Source organism: Mobula birostris, chromosome 7 (assembly GCF_030028105.1).
Source record: "Mobula birostris isolate sMobBir1 chromosome 7, sMobBir1.hap1, whole genome shotgun sequence".
NCBI lineage: Eukaryota > Metazoa > Chordata > Chondrichthyes > Myliobatiformes > Myliobatidae > Mobula > Mobula birostris.
In genome coordinates, this window is record NC_092376.1 from 832,217 (window position 1) to 852,270 (window position 20,054).

The 20,054-nt window shown below is 44.0% G+C and overlaps 1 protein-coding gene across 1 annotated transcript in view; it reads right to left on the reverse strand.

The window, feature by feature from the left end:
- LOC140199934 (uncharacterized) overlaps positions 1–20,054 on the reverse strand; it is a 113,794-nt gene that overhangs the window by 49,814 nt on the left and 43,926 nt on the right. The window contains exon 4 of the mRNA XM_072262422.1: positions 19,574–19,676. Within this exon, the coding sequence (XP_072118523.1) occupies positions 19,574–19,676 (103 nt within the window). The remainder of the gene's footprint in view (positions 1–19,573; positions 19,677–20,054) is intronic.

Here is a 20,054-nt window from a genome sequence, read left to right on the forward strand (position 1 = left end):
CTACTTTCCGGTTCAACCTTTCCCTTACTGACCTGGGACTCTGGTTCCCAGCCCCATGTAAAACTAGTTTAAACTGTCCCAAGTAGCATCAGCAAACCTTCAGGCAAGGAAATTGGTTCCCCTCCAGTTCCAGCTACGTTTTAAAGTGAAGAGCTTTAAAAGCAGTAAGCTTTTTGATGGGAGCCATTGATTGGAGTACTGTGCAGATGCTACAGAAGCATTCCCACAAAAGTCCGGCAAAGAGTTTTAAAAACCTAGTCTCCATGAAACAGAGGTACCACCTTGAGGAGCGGTCATCACGAGACGGAGACAAGTAGGTAGGTTCAATCCTATTTCTTGTTTCTTTTTCTTATTTAACTCTTGAGAGAATAGTGGGTATGTCTACAGAGCCAGTATTCTGTTCTGTGTGTCAGAGGTGGGATTTCCAGGAGACTCCCAGCCTCCCCAGTGGCCACATTTGTGCCAGGTGCATTAGAAGGATGGGCAAAAATGTGGCAGATGGAATACAGTGTTGGAAAATCTACGATAATGCACTTTGGTAAAAAGAACAATAGCGCAGACTATTATCTAAATGGGGAGAAAATTCAAATATCAGAGTTGCAGAGGGACGTGGGAGTTTTCATCCAAGAACACAGAAGTTAATTTACAGGCGAGTCTGTGGTAAACAAGGCAAATGAAATGTTAACAAATAACTACCATGCTACCTGACTCTACTGCTCCTTGTCAAGGCTCATAACTGGCCACAGTGCTACCAGCCTGGCAGCTGCTGTCATAATTTGATGGGTTATCCTCCCCTCAGCAGTATCCAAAGGGGTATACTTGTTGCTGAGGGGAATGGTCACAGGGGAACTCTGCATTGACTTCTTAATCTCTTACCTCTCCTGATCTACTATCTGAGGCCATCTACAACCTGAAGCCTGTACTCTCATGTAACTATTTCTTCAAAAGCTTTGTCTATAATATCATCAGCCTCCCAAAAGAGCCTGAGTACATCCAACTCCAGCTCCAACTCCAACTCCTTGACCCAGTCATTCATTTGTGAAGTTGGGTGCACTCCCCATAGATGTAGTCATCAGGGATACAGTCAGGTATCCCAAATTCCCAAATCTGACAGGAAGAGCATTCCACGCTGACAACTCTGTATCAAAAAAGGAAAAGGATTGTCTCTTCTTAACTATGCCCTTGCCAGTTCATGCCGAAGGCTGTTAAATCAAAGACCTTACACTCTATCACTGTTGCCTTTGCAATTGTCAGCATCTCTGCACCCTGCACACTTACACATACTAAATTCAGTTCCATTATCCAAGTCACTGACAAGGATCAGGAGAGTCCAGGATCTGAGCACAGACCCAAAATTTACCCTACCTGTGCCCCTGCTCCCTACGCACTTGTTTCTATTACCAGTCAAATTTCGATCCAAGCCGGTATATTATCCCCAGTGTGACACGATTTAATTTTACATACTCAATTCTGAATGAAAAAATTTCAGTATATTTGTCAAACAGTCTTCTTTCCAATTATGTTCAATCATGCTCAATTCCATCATTGACATTGAAATACAGAGAATCTGTCCCAACACAGGTCCCTGTGGAAAACCACTAGTCACCGGTAGCCAACCAGAAAAGGCTCCCTTCATTCCTCACTCTTTGCCTGCTGCCAATCAGCCACTGTTTTATCCATGCTAGAATCTTTCCAGTAATACCATGGGCTTGTAGCCAGTGAAGCAGCCTCATGTGTGGCACCTTGTCAAAGGCCTTCTGAAAATCCAAGTACACAACATCAACCGATTCTCCTTTGTCTATCCTGCTTGTTATTTCTTCAGGGTCAGGTCACAGATCTCTCAGTGGGTGAGCATCTGGGGGGCAGTGACCACCGCTCCCTGGCCTTTAGCATTATCATGGAAAAGGATAGAATCAGAGAGGACAGGAACATTTTTAATTGGGGAAGGGCAAACTATGAGGCTATAAGGCTAGAACTTACGGGTGTGAATTGGGATGATGTTTTTGCAGGGAAATGTACTATGGACATGTGGTCGATGTTTAGAGATCTCTTGCAGGATGTTAGGGATAAATTTGTCCCAGTGAGGAAGATAAAGAATGGTAGGGTGATGGAACCATGGGTGACAAGTGAGGTGGAAAATCTAGTCAGCTGGAAGAAGGCAGCATACATGAGGTTTAGGAAGCAAGGATCAGATGGGTCTATTGAGGAATATAGGGAAGCAAGAAAGGAGCTTAAGAAGGGGCTGAGAAGAGCAAGAAGGGGGAATGAGAAGGCCTTGGCGAGTAGGGTAAAGGAAAACCCCAAGGCATTCTTCAATTATGTGAAGAAAAAAAGGATGACAGGAGTGAAGGTAGGACCGATTAGAGATAAAGGTGGGAAAATGTGCCTGGAGGCTGTGGAAGTGAGCGAGGTCCTCAATGAATACTTCTCTTCGGTATTCACCAATGAGAGGGAACTTGATGATGGTGAGGGCAATATGAGTGAGGTTGATGTTCTGGAGCATGTTGATATTAAGGGAGAGGAGGTGTTGGAGTTGTTAAAATACATTAGGACAGATAAGTCCTCGGGGCCTGACGGAATATTCCCCAGGCTGCTCCACGAGGCAAGGGAAGAGATTGCTGAGCCTCTGGTTAGGATCCTTATGTCCTCGTTGTCCACGGGAATGGTACCGGAGGATTGGAGGGAGGCAAATGTTGTTCCCTTGTTCAAAAAAGGTAGTAGGGATAGTCTGGGTAATTATAGACCAGTAAGCCTTACGTCTGTGGTGGGAAAGCTGTTGGAAAAGATTCTTAGAGATAGGATCTCTGGGCATTTAGAGAATCATGGTCTGATCAGGGACAGTCAGCATGGCTTTGTGAAGGGCAGATCGTGTCTAACAAGCCTGATAGAGTTCTTTGAGGAGGTGACCAGGCATATAGATGAGGGTAGTGCAGTGGATGTGATGTATATGGATTTTAGTAAGGCATTCGACAAGATTCCACACAGTAGGCTTATTCAGAAAGTCAGAAGGCATGGGATCCAGGGAAGTTTGGCCAGGTGGATTCAGAATTGGCTTGCCTGCAGAAGGCAGAGGGTGGTGGTGGAGGGAGTACATTCAGATTGGAGGGTTGTGACTAGTGGTGTCCCGCAAGGATCTGTTCTGGGACCTCTACTTTTGGTGATTTTTATTAACGACCTGGATGTGGGGTTAGAAGGGTGGGTTGGAAAGTTTGCAGACGACACAAAGGTTGGTGGTGTTGTAGATAGTGTAGAGGATTGTCGAAGATTGCAGAGAGACATTGATAGGATGCAGAAGTGGGCTGAGAAGAGGCAGATGGAGTTCAACCTGGAGAAGTGTGAGGTGGTACACCTTGGAAGGACAAACTCCAAGGCAGAGTACAAAGTAAATGGCAGGATACTTGGTAGTGTGGAGGAGCAGAGGGATCTGGGGGTATATGTCCACAGATCCCTGAATGTTGCCTCACAGGTGGATAGGGTAGTTAAGAAAGCTTATGGGGTGTTAGCTTTCATAAGTCAAGGGATAGAGTTTAAGAGTCGTGATGTAATGATGCAGCTCTATAAAACTCCGGTTAGGCCACACTTGGAGTACTGTGTCCAGTTCTGGTCGCCTCACTATAGGAAGGATGTGGAAGCATTGGAAAGGGTACAGAGGAGATTTACCACGATGCTGCCTGGTTTAGAGAGTATAGATTATGATCAGAGATTAAGGGAGCTAGGGCTTTACTCTTTGGAGAGAAGGAGGATGAGAGGAGACATGATAGAGGTATACAAGATATTAAGAGGAATAGATAGAGTGGATAGCCAGCGCCTCTTCCCCAGGGCACCACTGCTCAATACAAGAGGACATGGCTTTAAGGTAAGGGGTGGGAAGTTCAAGGGGGATATTAGAGGAAGGTTTTTTACTCAGAGAGTGGTTGGTGCGTGGAATGCACTGCCTGAGTCAGTGGTGGAGGCAGGTACACTAGTGAAGTTTAAGAGACTACTAGACAGGTATACGGGGGAATTTAAGGTGGGGGCTTATATGGGAGGCAGGGTTTGAGGGTCAGCACAACATTGTGGGCTGAAGGGTCTGTACTGTGCTGTACTATTCTATGTTCTATGTTCTATGTAAAAAACTCCAACAGATTTGTCAGGCAAGATTTTCCCTTGAGGAAACCATACTGACTATGAAATATTTTATCATGTGCCACCAAGCACCCTGAAACCACATCATTAATAACTGACTTCAACATCTTCCCAACCACTAAGGTCACACTAACTAGCCACCGTACTGCCAGTGTCTTACACAGTGAAGACTGACACAAAGTACTCATTCAGATCCGCCATTTCATTGCTCCCTCTCCAGCATCATTTTCCAGCAGTTTGATATCCACTCTCACCTCTCTTTTACACTTTATGTGTCTGAAGAAATGTTTGGTATCCTCTTTAATATTATTGGCTATCTACTTGCATATTCCATCTTTACCTTCTTAATGACTTTTTAGTTGACTTCTGTTGGTTTTTGGAAGCTTCCCAATCCTCTAACTTTGCATTAACTTCTGCTCTATTATATGCCTTCCCTTTGGCTTTTATGTTGGCTTTGACCTTTCCTTTTAGCTACCCTTGTGCCATATTTCCTTTAGAATACTCCCTCCTATTTGGGATGTATATATCCTGCCCCTTACGAATTGCTTCCTGAAAATCCAGCTATTGCTGCTCTGCCGTCATCCCTGCCAATTTCTTTTCCAATCAATTCTGGCCAGCTCTTCTCTCATACACCTGTAATTCCCTTTACTCCACTGTAATACTGAGACATCAGCAGTATACTGGACACTCAAGGGTGACAGGGAAGAGAAGTGTGCGCAGTCACAATTACGACAGAGAAAGTACTCAGGAAGCTGAATAGTCTAAGGGTAGATAAATCTCCCGGACCAGATGGAATGCACCCTCGTGTTCTGAAGGAAGTAACTGTGGAGATTGTGGAGGCATTAGCAATGATCTTTCAAAAGTCGATAGATTCTGGCATGGTTCCGGAGGACTGGAAGATTGCAAATGTCACTCCGCTATTTAAGAAGGAGGCAAGGAAGCAAAAAAGAAATTATAGACCTGTTAGCTTGACCTCGGTGGTTGGGAAGTTGTTGGAGTCGATTGTCAAGGATGAGGTTACAGAGTACCTGGAGGCATATGACAAGATAGGCAGAACTCAGCATAGTTCCCTGAAAGGAAAATCCTGCCTGACAAACCTATTGCAATTTTTTGAGGAAATTACAAGCAGGCTAGACAAGGAAGATGCAGTGAATGTTGTATATTTGGATTTTCAGAAGGCCTTTGACAAGGTGCCACACATGAGGCTACTTAACAAGATAAGAGCCCATGGAATTACGGGAAAGCTACATACGTGGATAGAGCGTTGGCTGATTGGCAGGAAACAGAGAGTGGGAATAAAGGGATCCTATTCTGGTTGGCTGCCGGTTACCAGTGGTGTTCCACAGGGGTCCGTGTTGGGGCCGCTTCTTTTTACATTGTACATCAACGATTTGGATTATGGAATAGATGACTTTGTGGCTAAGTTTGCTGATGATACGAAGATAGGTGGAGGGGCCGGTAGTGCTGAGGAAACAGAGAGTCTGCAGAGAGACTTGGATAGATTGGAAGAATGGGCAAAGAAGTGGCAAATGAAATACAATGTTGGAAAGTGTGTGGTTATGCACTTTGGCAGAAGAAATAAACGGGCAGACTATTATTTAAATGGGGAGAGAATTCAAAGTTCTGAGATGCAACGGGACTTGGGAGTCCTCGTGCAGGATACCCTTAAGGTTAACCTCCAGGTTGAGTCGGTGGTGAAGAAGGCGAATGCAATGTTGGCATTCATTTCTAGAGGAATAGAGTATAGGAGCAGGGATGTGATGTTGAGGCTCTATAAGGCGCTGGTGAGACCTCACTTGGAGTACTGTGGGCAGGTTTGGCCTCCTTATTTAAGAAAGGATGTGCTGACGTTGGAGAGGGTACAGAGAAGATTCACTAGAATGATTCCGGGAATGAGAGGTTTAACTTATGAGGAACGTTTGTCCACTCATGGACTGTATTCCTTGGAGTTTAGAAGAATGAGGGGGTAACCTCATGGAAACATTTTGAATGTTGAAAGGCATGGACAGAGTGGATGTGGCAAAGTTGTTTCCCATGATGGGGGAGTCTAGTACGAGAGGGCATGACTTAAGGATTGAAGGGCGCCCATTCAGAACAGAGATGCGAAGAAACATTTTAGCCAGAGGGTGGTGAATCTGTGGAATTTGTTGCCACGGGCAGCAGCTGAGGCCAAGCCATTGGGTGTATTTAAGGCAGAGATTGATAGGTATCTGAGTAGCCAGGGCATCAAAGGTGGTGGTGAGAAGTTGGGGGAGTGGGACTAAATGGGAGAATGGATCAGCTCATGATAAAATGGCACAGCAGACTCGATGAGCTGAATGGCCGACTTCTGCTCCTTTGTCTTATGGTCTTATCTCACTTCAGTTTCTCCTTCTCAAATTTCTGGGTGAATTTGATCATATTATGATCACCTGCCCCTAAAGATTCTTTTAGGTGACGGAAGTCTATGTAGGGGAGCACTTTGGTTCCAGTGATCATAACACCATTAGTTTCAATTTGATCATGGACAAGGATAGATCTGGTCCTAGGGTTGAGGTTCTGAACTGGAAGAAGGCCAAATTTGAAGAAATGAGAAAGGATCTAAAAAGCGTGGATTGGGACAGGTTGTTCTCTGGCAAAGATGTGATTGGTAGGTGGGAAGCCTTCAAAGGGGAAATTTTGAGAGTGCAGAGTTTGTATGTTCCTGTCAGGATTAAAGGCAAATTGAATAGGAATAAGGAACCTTGGTTCTCAAGGGATATTGCAACTCTGATAAAGAAGAAGAGGGAGTTGTATGAAATGTATAGGAAACGGAGTAAATCTGGTGCTTGAGGAGTATAAGAAGTGCAAGAAAATACTTAAGAAAGTAATCAGCAGGGCTAAAAGAAGACTAGTGTTGAAATTGCGGGGGCCCTGGCAGAAATATTTAAAATGTCGCTGTCTACGGTGAAGTGCCGGAGGATTGGAGAGCGGCTCATGTTGTTCCGTTGTTTAAAAAAGGATCGAAAAGTAATCCGGGAAATTATAGGCCGGTGAGTTTAATGCCAGTAGTAGGTAAGTTATTGGAGGGAGTACTAAGAGACAGAATCTACAAGCATTTGGATAGACGGGCTTACTAGGGAGAGTCAACATGGCTTTGTGCGTGGTAGGTCATGTTTGACCAATCTATTGGAGTTTTTCGAGGAGGTTACCAGGAAAGTGGATGAAGGGAAGGCAGTGGATATTGTCTACATGGACTTCAGTAAGGCCTTTGACAAGGTCCTGCATGGGAGGTTAGTTAGGAAAATTCAGTCGCTAGGTATACATGGAGAGGTGGTAAATTGGATCAGACATTGGCTTGATGGAAGAAGCCAGACAGTGGTGGTAGAAAATTGCTTCTCTGAGTGGAGGCCTGTGACTAGTGGTGTGCCACAGGGATCAGTGCTGGGTCCATTGTTATTTGTCATCTATATCAATGATCTGGATGATAATGCGATAAATTGGATCAGCAAGTTTGCTGATGATACAAAGATTGGAGGTGTAGTAGACAGTGAGGAAGGTTTTCAGAGCCTGCAGAGGGACTTGGACCAGCTGGAAAAATGGGCTGAAAAATGGCAGATGGAGTTTAATACTGACAAGTGTGAGGTATTGCACGTTGGGAGGACAAACCAACGTAGAACATACAGGGTTAATGGTAAGGCACTGAGGAGTGCAGTGGAACAGAGGGATCTGGGAATACAGATACAAAATTCCCTAAAAGTGTCGTCACAGGTAGATAGGGTCGTAAAGAGAGCTTTTGGTACATTGGCCTTTATTAATCGAAGTATTGAGTATAAGAGCTGGAATGTTATGATGAGGTTGTATAAGGCATTGGCGAGGCCGAATCTGGAGTACTGTGTTCAGTTTTGGTCACTAAATTACAGGAAGGATATAAATAAGGTTGAAAGAGTGCAGAGAAGGTTTACAAGGATGTTGCCGGGACTTGAGAAACTCAGTTACAGAGAAAGGTTGAATAGGTTAGGACTTTATTCCCTGGAGCGTAGAAGAATGAGGGGAGATTTGATAGAGGTATATAAAATTATGATGGGTATAGATAGAGTGAATGCAAGCAGGCTTTTTCCGCTGAGGCAAGGGGAGAAAAAAACCAGAGGACATGGGTTAAGGGTGAGGGGGGAAAAGTTTAAAGGGAACATTAGCGGGGGCTTCTTCACACAGAGAGTGGTGGGAGTATGGAATGAGCTGCCAGACGAGATGGTAAATGTGGGTTCTTTTTTAACATTTAACAATAAATTGGACAGATACATGGATGGGAGGTGTACGGAGGGATATGGTCCGTGTGCAGGTCAGTGGGACTAGGCAGAAAATGGTTCGGCACAGCCAAGAAGGGCCAAAAGGCCTGTTTCTGTGCTGTAGTTTCTATGGTTCTATGGTTCTATGGTACCTTAAACTCCCTAATCAACTGTGCTTCATTGCACAACACCCAGTCGAGAATAACTTTTCCCCTTGTGGGCTCAACCACTAGCTGCTCTAAAATGCACTCTAGAAATTTCCCCTCTTGGACTCGAGCATCAATCTGATTTTCACAATCTACTTGCATATTGAAGTTCCCCATGACTATTGTAACATTGCCCTTTTGGCATGCATTTTCTATCTCCCATTGTAATTTGCAGGCCACATTTTAACTACTGTTTGGAGATTAGTATACAACTCCCATCAGGGTCTTTTACCCTTTAGTTCCTTCACTCTATCTACTATGATTCAACAGCTCTGACCCTACGTCACTTCTTTCTAATGATTTAATTTCATTTTTTACCAGCAGAGCAAGCCACCCCCTCTGCTTTCCTGATTATCCTTTCAATGTAATGTGTATCCTTGGACATTAGGCTCCCAGCTATAATCTTCTTTCAGCCATGACTCAGTGATGCCTACAACATCATAACTGCCCATCTACAACAGTGCTGCAAGTTCATCTACTTTATTCCCAATACTGCACGCATTCAAATAACACCTTCAGTCCCATATTCACCCTTTTTGGTTTTAAGACCATAAGACATAGGAGCAGAATTAGGCCATTTGGTTCATCGAGTCTGCTCTACCGTTGAATCATGGCTGATCCTTTTTTACCCCTCCTCAACCCCACCACCCGGCCTCCTCCATGTAACTTCTGATGCTGTGTCCAATCAAGAACTTATCAAGCTCTGCCTTAAATACACCAAGCAACCTGGCCTGTGGTAGCAAATTCCACAAACTCACCACCCTCTGGCTAAAGAAATTTCTCCGCATCTCTGTTTTAAATGGATGCCCCTCTATCCTGAGGCTGTGCCCTCTTGTCCTAGATTCCCCCACCACGGGAAACATCCTTTCCACATTTGGTCCACCTTTTCCATTGCAGCTCATCCTGTTGACTGCAATTTTGCCCCATCAACAGCCTCTCCTCAGTACCATGCTCAATCTTTATCTCAGGTCTTACCAACACCTGACTCCACAACCTCTCTGCTAACTGTTCTTACACTGTGGTTCCCATCCCCTGCAACTCTAGCTTAAACCCCACCAAACAGCATTAACAAACCTTCCTGCTAGGATACTAGTCCCCTTCCAGTTCAGGTGCAAACCGTCCCTTCTGCACTAGTCCCACCTTCCTTGGAAGAGAGCTCAATGATCCAAAAATCTTAATGTGCTTCCTCTACACCAATTCCTTAGCCACGTTTTAAACTGTCTCATCTTCCTAGTTCTGGCCTCACCAGCACACAGTGCGGGTAACAATCCTGAGATCACAACCCTGGAAGTCCTGCCATTTAACTTTGTCAGTCATCCCACTCATGTCATTGGTACCTACATGGACCACCACTTCTGGCTGTTCACCTTCCTGCTTAAGAATGCTGAGGATTTGATCCGAGATATCAAAAGACCGTAAGACATAGGAGCAGAATTAGGCCATTCAGCCCATCGAGTCCACTCTGCCATTTCATCATGGTTGATCACAGATCCCATTCAACCCCATACATCTTCCCTCTCACCATATCCCTTGATGCACCGACCAATCAAGAATCTATTAACTTCCGCTTTAAATATATCCATGGATTTGGCCTCCACCACAGTCTGTGGCAGAGCATTCCACAGATTCATCACCATATCCATGGATTTGGCTAAAAGATTTCCTCCTTACTTCTGTTCTAATTTTGAGGCTGTACACTCTAGTTTTGGATACCATCACTAGAGGAAACATCTTCTCCACATCCACCCTATTTAGTCCTTTCAACATTCAGTAGATCTCAATGAGATCCGCATGCATTCTTCTAAATCCAGTGAGTACAGGCCCAAAGCTGCCAAACACTCCTCATATCTTAACCCCTTCATTCCAGGAATCATCCTCGTGAACCTCCTCTGGACTCCCTTCAGTAACAACACATCCTTTCTGAGATACGAGGCCCAAAACTGTTGACAATAATCCAAGTGTGGCCTGACTAGTGTCTTATAAATCTTCAGCATTACCTCCTTGCTTTTATATTCTATTTCTCTTGGAATAAATGCCAACATTCCATTTGCCTTCTTTACCACAGACTCAACCTGTAAATTAACCTTCTGGGAGCCTTGCACAGGACTCCCAAGTCCCTCTGCACCTCTGATGTTTGAACCTTCTCCCTATTTAGATAATTTAGATATTGTTCTTTTAACCAAAATGCATTGTCAGATATTTTCCAACATTGTATTCCATTTGCCACTTTTTTGCCCATTCTTCCAATTTGTCTGTCCTGCTGCAATTGTATTGCTTCCGCAGCACTACCTTCACCTCCACCTATCTTTGTATCATCTGTAAACTTCGCCTTGAAGCCATCTATTCTGTTATCCAAATCATTGACAAGCAATGTGAAAAGCAGCGGTCCCAATACTGACCCCTGAGGAACACCATTAGTGACTGGCAGTCACCAGAAAAGGCCCCTTTTATTCCCACTCGCTGCCTCCTGCCTGTCAGCCATTACTTTGTCCATGCCAGTATCTTTCCTGTAACACCATTTTATCACTTTATCAAATACCTGTAAATCCAAGTAAATGACATCCACTGCCTCTCCTTTGTCCACCCTGCATGTTACTTCCTCAAAGAACTCTAACAGATTTGTCAGACTTTACAGAAACCATGCTGACTTTTACTTATTTTATCACTAGTCTCCAAATACCCCGAGAGCTTGTCCTTAATAATGGACTCCAACACTTTCCCAACCAGAGGTTAGGCTAACTGGCCTATAATTTCCTTTCTTTTGTCCTCCTCCTTTCTTAAAGAGTGGAGCGACATTTGCACTTTTTCAATCCTGCAGGACCATGCCAGAATATCCCGAACCCTGGCACCCAGGAGGCAACATACCATCCAGGAATCTCGTTCTCGCCCACAGAACCTCCTGTCCGTTCAACCTGCTATCACCACAGTGTGCCTTATCTCCTTCCTTCCCTTCTGACAGCTACAGTGATGATGGCCACTACATTTGCTCCTGTTTTCCTTTGATTTCCCCTTGCTACTCAATCTCAAACGCTGTTGGTCGCTGGTCAAGGTTCTTTTTTGCTGTAACGACCCACTGCTGTCTTTTGTACTCAGGTAATGGACCTGATAAAAGTGCCCTCGTCTTAAAACTTCTGATGTCTGGATGGGCCACTGGTCAATTTATTCAGTATGCCCGCTAGAAAATGAATCTCAGGGTTGTCTGTGGTGACATGCATATATGTACTTTGATAATAAATTTACTTTGAAATAACTTTGAACTTGAATCTATGCATGGAGCTGCAAATGAAGGGAGAGATCTTAAATGGATCTCTGGCATCTGTATTTGCTCCGGAGACGGACACAGAGTCTATAGAAATGAGGCAAAGCAGCAGTGAGGTCATGGACCCGTTACAGATTACAGAGGAAGAAGTGTTTGCTGTCTTGAAGCAAATTAAAGTGGATGAATCCCCGGGACCTGACAAGGTGTTCCCTCAAACCCTGTGGGAGACTAGTGCAGAAAGTGTAGGGACCCTAGCAGAGATATCTAAAACATCCTTAGCTAGGGTTGAGATGCCAGAGGATTAGAAGATATCTAGCGCTATTCCGTGGTTTAAGAAAGGCTCTAAGATTAAGCCAGGAAATTATAGGCTGGTGAGCCTGACATCAGTAGTGGGAAAAGTACTGGAAGGTTTTCTAAGAACACCTTGGAAGGTTGTTATGGTAGGTGATTTTAACTTTCCACATATTGACTAGGAATATCATATTTTAAAAGGACTAGATGGAACAGAATTTGTCAAATGTGTTCAGGAAAGTTTCCTTCATCAGTATGTCGAAGTCCCAGTGAGGGAACATGCAATACAGGATCTGCTGTTAGGGAATGAGACGGGGCAGGTGACAGAAGTCTGCATCTCATGACCACAATGCCATTAGATTCAAAGTAAATATGCAAAGAGACAGATCTGGTCCACGGACTGAGATTTTAAAATAGGGGAAAGGCCAATTTTGATGGTATCAGAAATGATCTGGGAAGTGTGGTTTGGGACAGGCTATTTTCTGGCAAAGCTGTACTTGGAAAGTGGGAGGCTTTCAAAAGTGAAATTTTGTGATTACAAAGCTTGTATATGCTTGTCAGAATAAAAGGTGAAGACAACAATTGTAGGGACTATTGGCTTTCAAGAGATATTGAGGCCCTGGTTAAGAGAAAAAAAGGAAGTGCGTGAAGCATAGGCAGGTAGAAACAAATGAGGTGCTTATGGTGCACAAGAAATGCAAGAGAACACTTAAGAAAGAAATCAAGAATGCTATAAATGGCATGAAGTTGCTCTAGCAGACCAGGTGAAGGAGAATGATAAAGGATTCTACAGATATGTAAGAGCCAAAGGATTGCAAGGGACAAAACTGGTCCTCTGGAAGACCAGAATGGTAATCTTTGTGTGGAGCCGAAAGAGATGGGGGAGATCTTATATTTCATTTTGCATCTGTATTTACTCAGGAAATGGACAGACTCATGGACCCTGTACAGATTGCAGAGGAAGAGGTTTTTCCTACCCTGAGGCAAATCAGAGTGGATAAATCCCCAGGGCCTGACAAGGTGCTCCCTTGGACCCTATGGGAAGCAAGTGCAGAAATTGTCAGCGCCCTAGCAGAGATATGTAAAATATCCTTAGTGACAGAAGAGGTAGCAAAGGATTAGAAGGTAGCCCATGTTGTTCCGCTATTTTAAAAAGGCTCTAAACAGAAACCAGGAAATTATAGGCTGGTGAGTTTGACATCAGTGTGGGAAAGTTATTGGAAGGTATTCTAAGGGACCGAATGTATCAGTACCTGGATAAACATGGGCTGATTAAGGACAGTCAGCATGGCTTCATACATGGTAGGTCATGTCTAACCAATCTTATAGAGTTTTTCAAGGAAGTACCAGGAAAGTGGATGAAGGCAAGGCAGTGGATGTTGTCTACATGGACTTCAGTAAGGTATCTGACAAGGTTCCACATGGAAGGTTGGTCAAGAAGGTTCAGTTGTTTGGCATTCAAGGTGAGCTATTAAACTGGATTAGAGATTGGCTTTGCAGGAGAAGCCAGGGAGTGGTAGTAGAGGGTTGCCACTCTGACTACAGATCTGTAACTAATGGAGTGCCTCAGAGATCAGTGTTGTGTCTGTTGTTTGTCATCTGTATCAATGATCTGGATGATGATATGCTGAACTGGATCAGAAAATTTGTGAATGATATCAAGATTGGGGGTACAGTAGACAGTGAGGAAGACCATCAGAGCTTGCAATGGGATCTGAACCAGCTGAAAAAATGGGCTGAAAAATGGCAATGGAACTTAATGCAGATAAGTGCGAGGTGCTGCACTTTAGTAGGACCAGTCAGGGTAGGTCTTACACAGTGAACAGTAGGGCACTGAGGAGTGTGGTAGAACACGGGGATCTGGGATTACAGGTACCTAATTCCTTGAAATTGCCATCAGAGGTCGATAGTGTCATAAAGAAAGGTTTTGGCACATTGGCCTTCATATTGCGTACGGAAGATAGGATGTTACGCTGTTAAATTGTACAAGACGTCGGTGAGGCCTAATTTGGAGTATTGTGTACAGTTTTGGTCACCTACGTACAGGAAAGATACAAACAAGGATGAAAGAGTACAGAGAAAATTTGGAGGACCTGAGTTATAAGGCAAAGATTGAATAGGTTAGGACTGAATTCTTTAGAATGTTGAAGATTAAGATGAGATTTGATAGAAGTATGATTTGATAGAAGTAAAATTATGAGGGTATAGATAGAGTAAATGCAAGCAGACTTTTTCCACTGAGGTTGGAACCAGAGGTCATGCCTTAAGGGTGAAAGGTGAGAAGTCTAAGGGGAACTTGAAGGGAAACTTCTTCACTCAGAGGGTCTTGAGAGCATGGAATGAGGTGCAGCACAAGTGGTTCACGTGAGCTCGGTTTCAAAGTTTAAGAGAAGTTGTAGATGGATGGTAGGAATATGGAGGACATTGGTTGTTGGAAGAAGGCAGTTTAAATGGTTTTGGCATGAACAAGATAGGCCTGTTTCTGTGCTGTACTCTAAGGGACCATATATATAAGTATTTGGATAGATAGGAGCTCATTAGGAATAGTCAACATGACTTTGTGCATGGTAGGTCATGTCAAACTAATCTTAAGAGTTTTTCAAGGAAGTTACCAGGAAAGTTAATGACGACAAGGCAGTGGATGTTGTCTACATGGACTTTAGTAAGGCCTTTGACAAGGTCCCGCATGGGAAGTTGGTCAAGAAAGTTCAGTTGCTTGGCATTCAAGATCAGATGCTAAATTGGATTAGATATTGGCTTTGCGGAAGAAGCCAGGGAGTGGCTATACATGTTTCCTTCTCTGACTGGAGGCCTGCGACTAGTGGAGTGCTGCAGGGATCGGTGTTGGGTCCACTGTTTTTTCTCGTCTCTCAATGATCTGGATGATAATGCGGTAAACCGGATCATCAAATTTGCGGATAACCCCAAGAATGGGGGATAGTGGATTGTGAGGAAGATTATCAAAGCTTGCAGCGGGATCTGGACTAGCTGGGAAAATTGGCCGAAAATGGCAGATGGAATTTAACGGACAAGTATGAGGTGTTGCACTTTGTGAGGACCAACCACGGTAGGTCTTACACAGTGAGTGATAGGGCACTGAGGAGTGTAGTAAAAGAGAGAAATCTGGGATTGCACGTCCATAATTCCTTGAAAATTGTGTCACAGGTAGATAAGGTAATAAAGAAAGCTTCTGGCACATTGGCCTTCATAAATCAATGTTCTGGGTGCAGGAGTTGGGATGTCACATTGAAATAAGACATTGGTGAGGCCTAATTTAGAGTATCATGTTCCGTTTTGGTCACCTACTTATAAGAAAGATGTAACTAAGATTGAAACAGTGCAGTGAGGATTTGCAAGAATGTTGCCAGGACTTGAGGACCTGAGTTATAGGGAAATGTTGAACAGGTAAGGACTTTATTCCCTAGAACATAAAAACTTGAATGGAGATCTGATAGAGGTGTACAGAATTATGAGTGGTATAGATAGGGTAAATGCAAGCAGGCTTTTTCCACTGAACTTGGGTAAGAATAGAACTAGAGGTCATGGGTTAAGGGTGAAAGGTGAAATATTTAAGGGGAACTTCTCTCAGATGGTGGTGAGTGTGTGGAATGAACTGTCAGCGCAAATAGTGGACATGGATTCGATTTGAATAGGTATATGAATGGGAAGGGTATGGAGGGCTATGGGACTAGGCAAATTAATGGACTAGATGGGACAAAGGGCCTGTTTCTGTGCTGTAGTGTTCTATGACTCTATAACTCAGTTCTTCAAAAAGGGAGGAAGGCAGGCGGATGGTGGGTGGGCTAACTACAGAGCAGTTTGTTTGGACTGCACCCAGTCAGTGAATGGGAGCATGAGGAGAAGTGGTGACTTCACGCAAGTCTGCGATTGAAGATTAAAAAAGCAGTGCTTCACCACAGTTTTTGGAGTCAGACTGCAACTAATCAGTGAATGGGATTCATTAGAAAAGGTGAATAAAAATAAGGCAGGGGCAAGTGGAGCACTCGCTGTGTGAGTGGGTCAGTGTTAGAATGGGGAGGCTTCAGTTTTGGCTCTCCTCATCAGGTTTGGGTGAGATAAGTATCTAGTAAGTTTCTTTTTCTTTCTTCTTTATTCCTTGTCTACAGAGGGCACAGTTAGTGCAGTGAGAATGGCTCCAGGGCAGTGTTACGTTCTTTGTATAAGATGTGGGAATTCTGGGAGACCTCCGGTCTCCGGCCTGCCAGAATCTCTCCGCAGTGACCAGGTCCCTGGCACCGCAGCTCAGCAGAGAAGATAGGTGAAGAGGACTGCAGTGTTGATAGGCGATTCCGTAGTTAGGGGAATAGAGATGAGATTCTGTGGATACAGTGCAGATACCCGGATGATATGTTACCTCCCAGGTGCCAGGGTAGGGACATCTTGGATCGGGTCCACGGCATTCTAAAGTGGAAGGGTGAGCAGCCAGAAGTCTTGGTACATATGGGCACCAATGACACAGGTAGGAAAGATGAGGAGGTCCTGAAGGGAAATTATAGACAGCAAGGTAGAAAGCTGAAAAACAGGACCTCCAAGGTAGTAATCTCTGGATTGCTGCCTGTGCCACACACCAGTGAGGGTAAGAATAGGAGCACTTGGCAGATAAATGTGTGGCTAATGAACTGGTGCAGGAGCAGGGGTTCAGGGTTTTGGATCATCGGGATCTCTTCTGGGGAGGGTGTGACCCGTACAAAAGCGATGGGTTAAACTTGAACCACAGGGGGCCAATATCCTTGTGGGGAGGTTTACAAGAGCTGTTCAGGAGGGTTTAAACTAATCTGGTAGGAGGATGGGAACCAGAGTGATAGGGCTTAGAATGGAGTTTACAAACAGAGGCAGTGTATAGTGAGAATGCTAGCAAGGACAAGCTGATGATAGAACAAAATTCCTGTCAAGGGGAAGAGTTGCAATGTAAAAGGGGGGCAAAATAGAAAAGGGTGATGAATATAGGACTGAAGGTGTTATATTTGAATGCATGCAGTGTATGGCATAAGATAGATGAACTTTATAGCACAGTTAGAACATGTGTGACATGGACATCACTGAATCATGGCTGAAAGATTATATTTGGGAGCTTAACATACAAGGATACACATTGCATCAAAAAGACAGGCAGAAAGGTGGTAAAAAATGAAAACACATAATTAGAAAGAGGTGACATAGGGTTGGAAGGTGTAGAATCATTGTGAGTAGAGTTTTGAAACTGCAAAGGTAAAAAGACCCAGATGGGAGTTACGTATATACAGGCCGTCAAACAATAGCAAAGATGCAGTCTATAAATTACAACAGGAGATAGAATATGCATGACAAAAGGGCAATGTTACAATAGTCATGGAGGATTTCAATATGCAGGTCGATTGGGAGAATCAGATTGGTGCTGGGTTCCAAGGGGAATTTGTAGAAAGTCTACAAGATGACGTTTTACAGCAGCTTGTGGTTGAGCCCATTAGGAGATTAGCTATTCTGGACTAGATGTTGTGCAATGAAATGGAATTGATTAAGAGAACTTAAGGTAAAGCAAACCCTTAGGTAATAGTAACACACAGAAAATGCTGGTGGAACGCAGCATGCCAGACAGCATCCATAGGAAGAAGCACAGTGAACGTTTCGGGCCGAGACCCCTCGTCAGGAGTCCTGAAGAAGGGTCTTGGCCCGAAATGTCAACTGCCTGGTCTGCTGCGTTCCACCAGCAATTTGTGTGTGTTGCTTGAATTTCCAGCATCTGCAGATTTCCTTGTGTTTGCCTTCGGTAATAGTAGTAGAATTCATCCTGCATTTGGAAAGTGGGAGCTAAAGTCATATGTATCAGTATTATAGCGGAGCAAAGGGGATTACAGAGGCATGAGAGAGGAACTGGTCAAAACTGATTGGAAAGGAACACTAGCAGGGATGACAGCAGACCAGCAATGGCTGGAATTTCTGGGGGCAATTCAGAAGGCACATGATAGATATATCCCAAAGATGAATAAGTATTCTAAAGGCAAGAGTACATAACCGTGGCAGACAACATAAAAGCCAACGAGGGGGCACATAATAGAGCAAAGATTAGTCGGAAGTTAGAGGATTGGGAACCTTTTATAAAGTAAAAAGCTTTTTATCGAGTTAAAGTTCTCGATAGAGTGGATGTGCAGAGGATATTTCTAACGGTGAGGGAGTCTAAGACCAGAGGACACAGCCTCAGAATAGAGGGACATCCACTTAGAACAGAGATGAGGAAGAATTTCTTCAGCCAGGGAGTGGTGAATCTGTGGAATTCGTTGCCACAGGTGGCTGTGGAGGTCAAGTTATTTAGTATATTTAAAGCAGAGGTTGATAGGTTCTTGATTAGTCAGAGCATGAAGGGTTATGGGGAGAAGACAGAAGAATGGAGCTGACAGGGAAAAGGATCAGCCATGATGTAATGGTGGAGCAGACTCAATGGGTCAAATGGCCTAATTCTGCTCCTATCTCTTACGATCTTACGGTCTTGTTTAATACCTATTGGTGGACAGATGCCACAGTCAATAACCCAAGGAGGAACAAGTAATTATGTAACAAAACTGCTATAATTATCCCTAGTCAATGGAAGGTTAATCCAGTTAGACAGATGGCTTATATTTTTTTCTTCATTCAGTATTTCCTCATAGCTCAAGCCATGCAGTCACAGAAAAATCCTTGTAAATCGATTCCACACCCTCTTTCATAATGACATCCTTCCTATCACATAGTGACAGAAATGCACAGAATATTCTGGGAGAGGTTTCATCAACATCTTGTACAGTTGCAACATAACATCCCAATTCTTCCCCTCAAAACCCCACCTGATGACGGCCAGTAAACTATGAAGTTTTATCAGCTCTCAGCCTACCTGGGTCATGAAGTTCAGGGAGATGCCTACTCAAACCCTATGAATATTGGAAGGCCTAGATAGAGTGGATGTGGAGGGGTCATTCCCTATAATGAGTCAGCAGAAGGCACGCGCTCAGAATACATCTAGAACAGAGATGAGTGGTATTTCTTTAGCCAGAGGGTGGTAAATCTGTGGAATTCATTGCCACAGCTGGCTGTGCAGGCCAAGTCTTTGGGTATATTTAAAGCAGAGGTTGATAGGTTCTTGACTAGTCAGGGGTCAAAAGTTATGGGGAGAAAGCAGGAACATGAGGTTGAAAGCAATAATGAATCAAACATGAAGGAATGGTTGACTAGACTTAATAGGCTGAGTCACTTAATTCTGCTCCTATGAATTATGGTCATATGTATACATCTCCCACCTTGCCCTCATCGATGTTCTTGGTCACCGCTTCAGAAGACCCTTTCAAATTTGTACAATCTGGCTCTGGTTTCCCCTGCACAGAGCCTTGCAGTCTCGCCACTGCCTACGTAGATACCCCCCTGCAGCCCTTTCCAACCCAGTTCTGCTCCTAGCACCTCCCCAGAGAGACACCTACCTCTTCTTTGTCAGGCAGCAGTTTGCTGAGTTCCACGAGCTTCTCTGCCCCGTATGAGCCTCCCGACCCCTGCTGAACGTCAGCAACAATACTCTCCACGGGCCTGTAGGTAGGAGCACAGACCATGAAGCCACCCACTGAAGATATTTCAGCAGCCCTCAGACCCTCAACATCTACCCAACCTTGGTGGCATCAAAATCAGTAGCAGGTTTAATATTACTAGCATATGTTGTGAAATTTGTGCATTGCAAAACATAATTAAAGAAAATCTGTAAATTACAATTATATATATTTGTACGAGGGGTGATTGATAGGTTCGTGGCCTAAGGTAGAAGGAGTCAATTTTAGAAAACCTAGCACATTTATTTTTCAACATAGTCCCCTCCTACATTTACACACTTAGTCCAGCGGTCATGGAGCATACGGATCTTGGACCTCCAGAAAGTGTCCACAGCAGGAGTGATTCTTAAGTTCGTGGCCT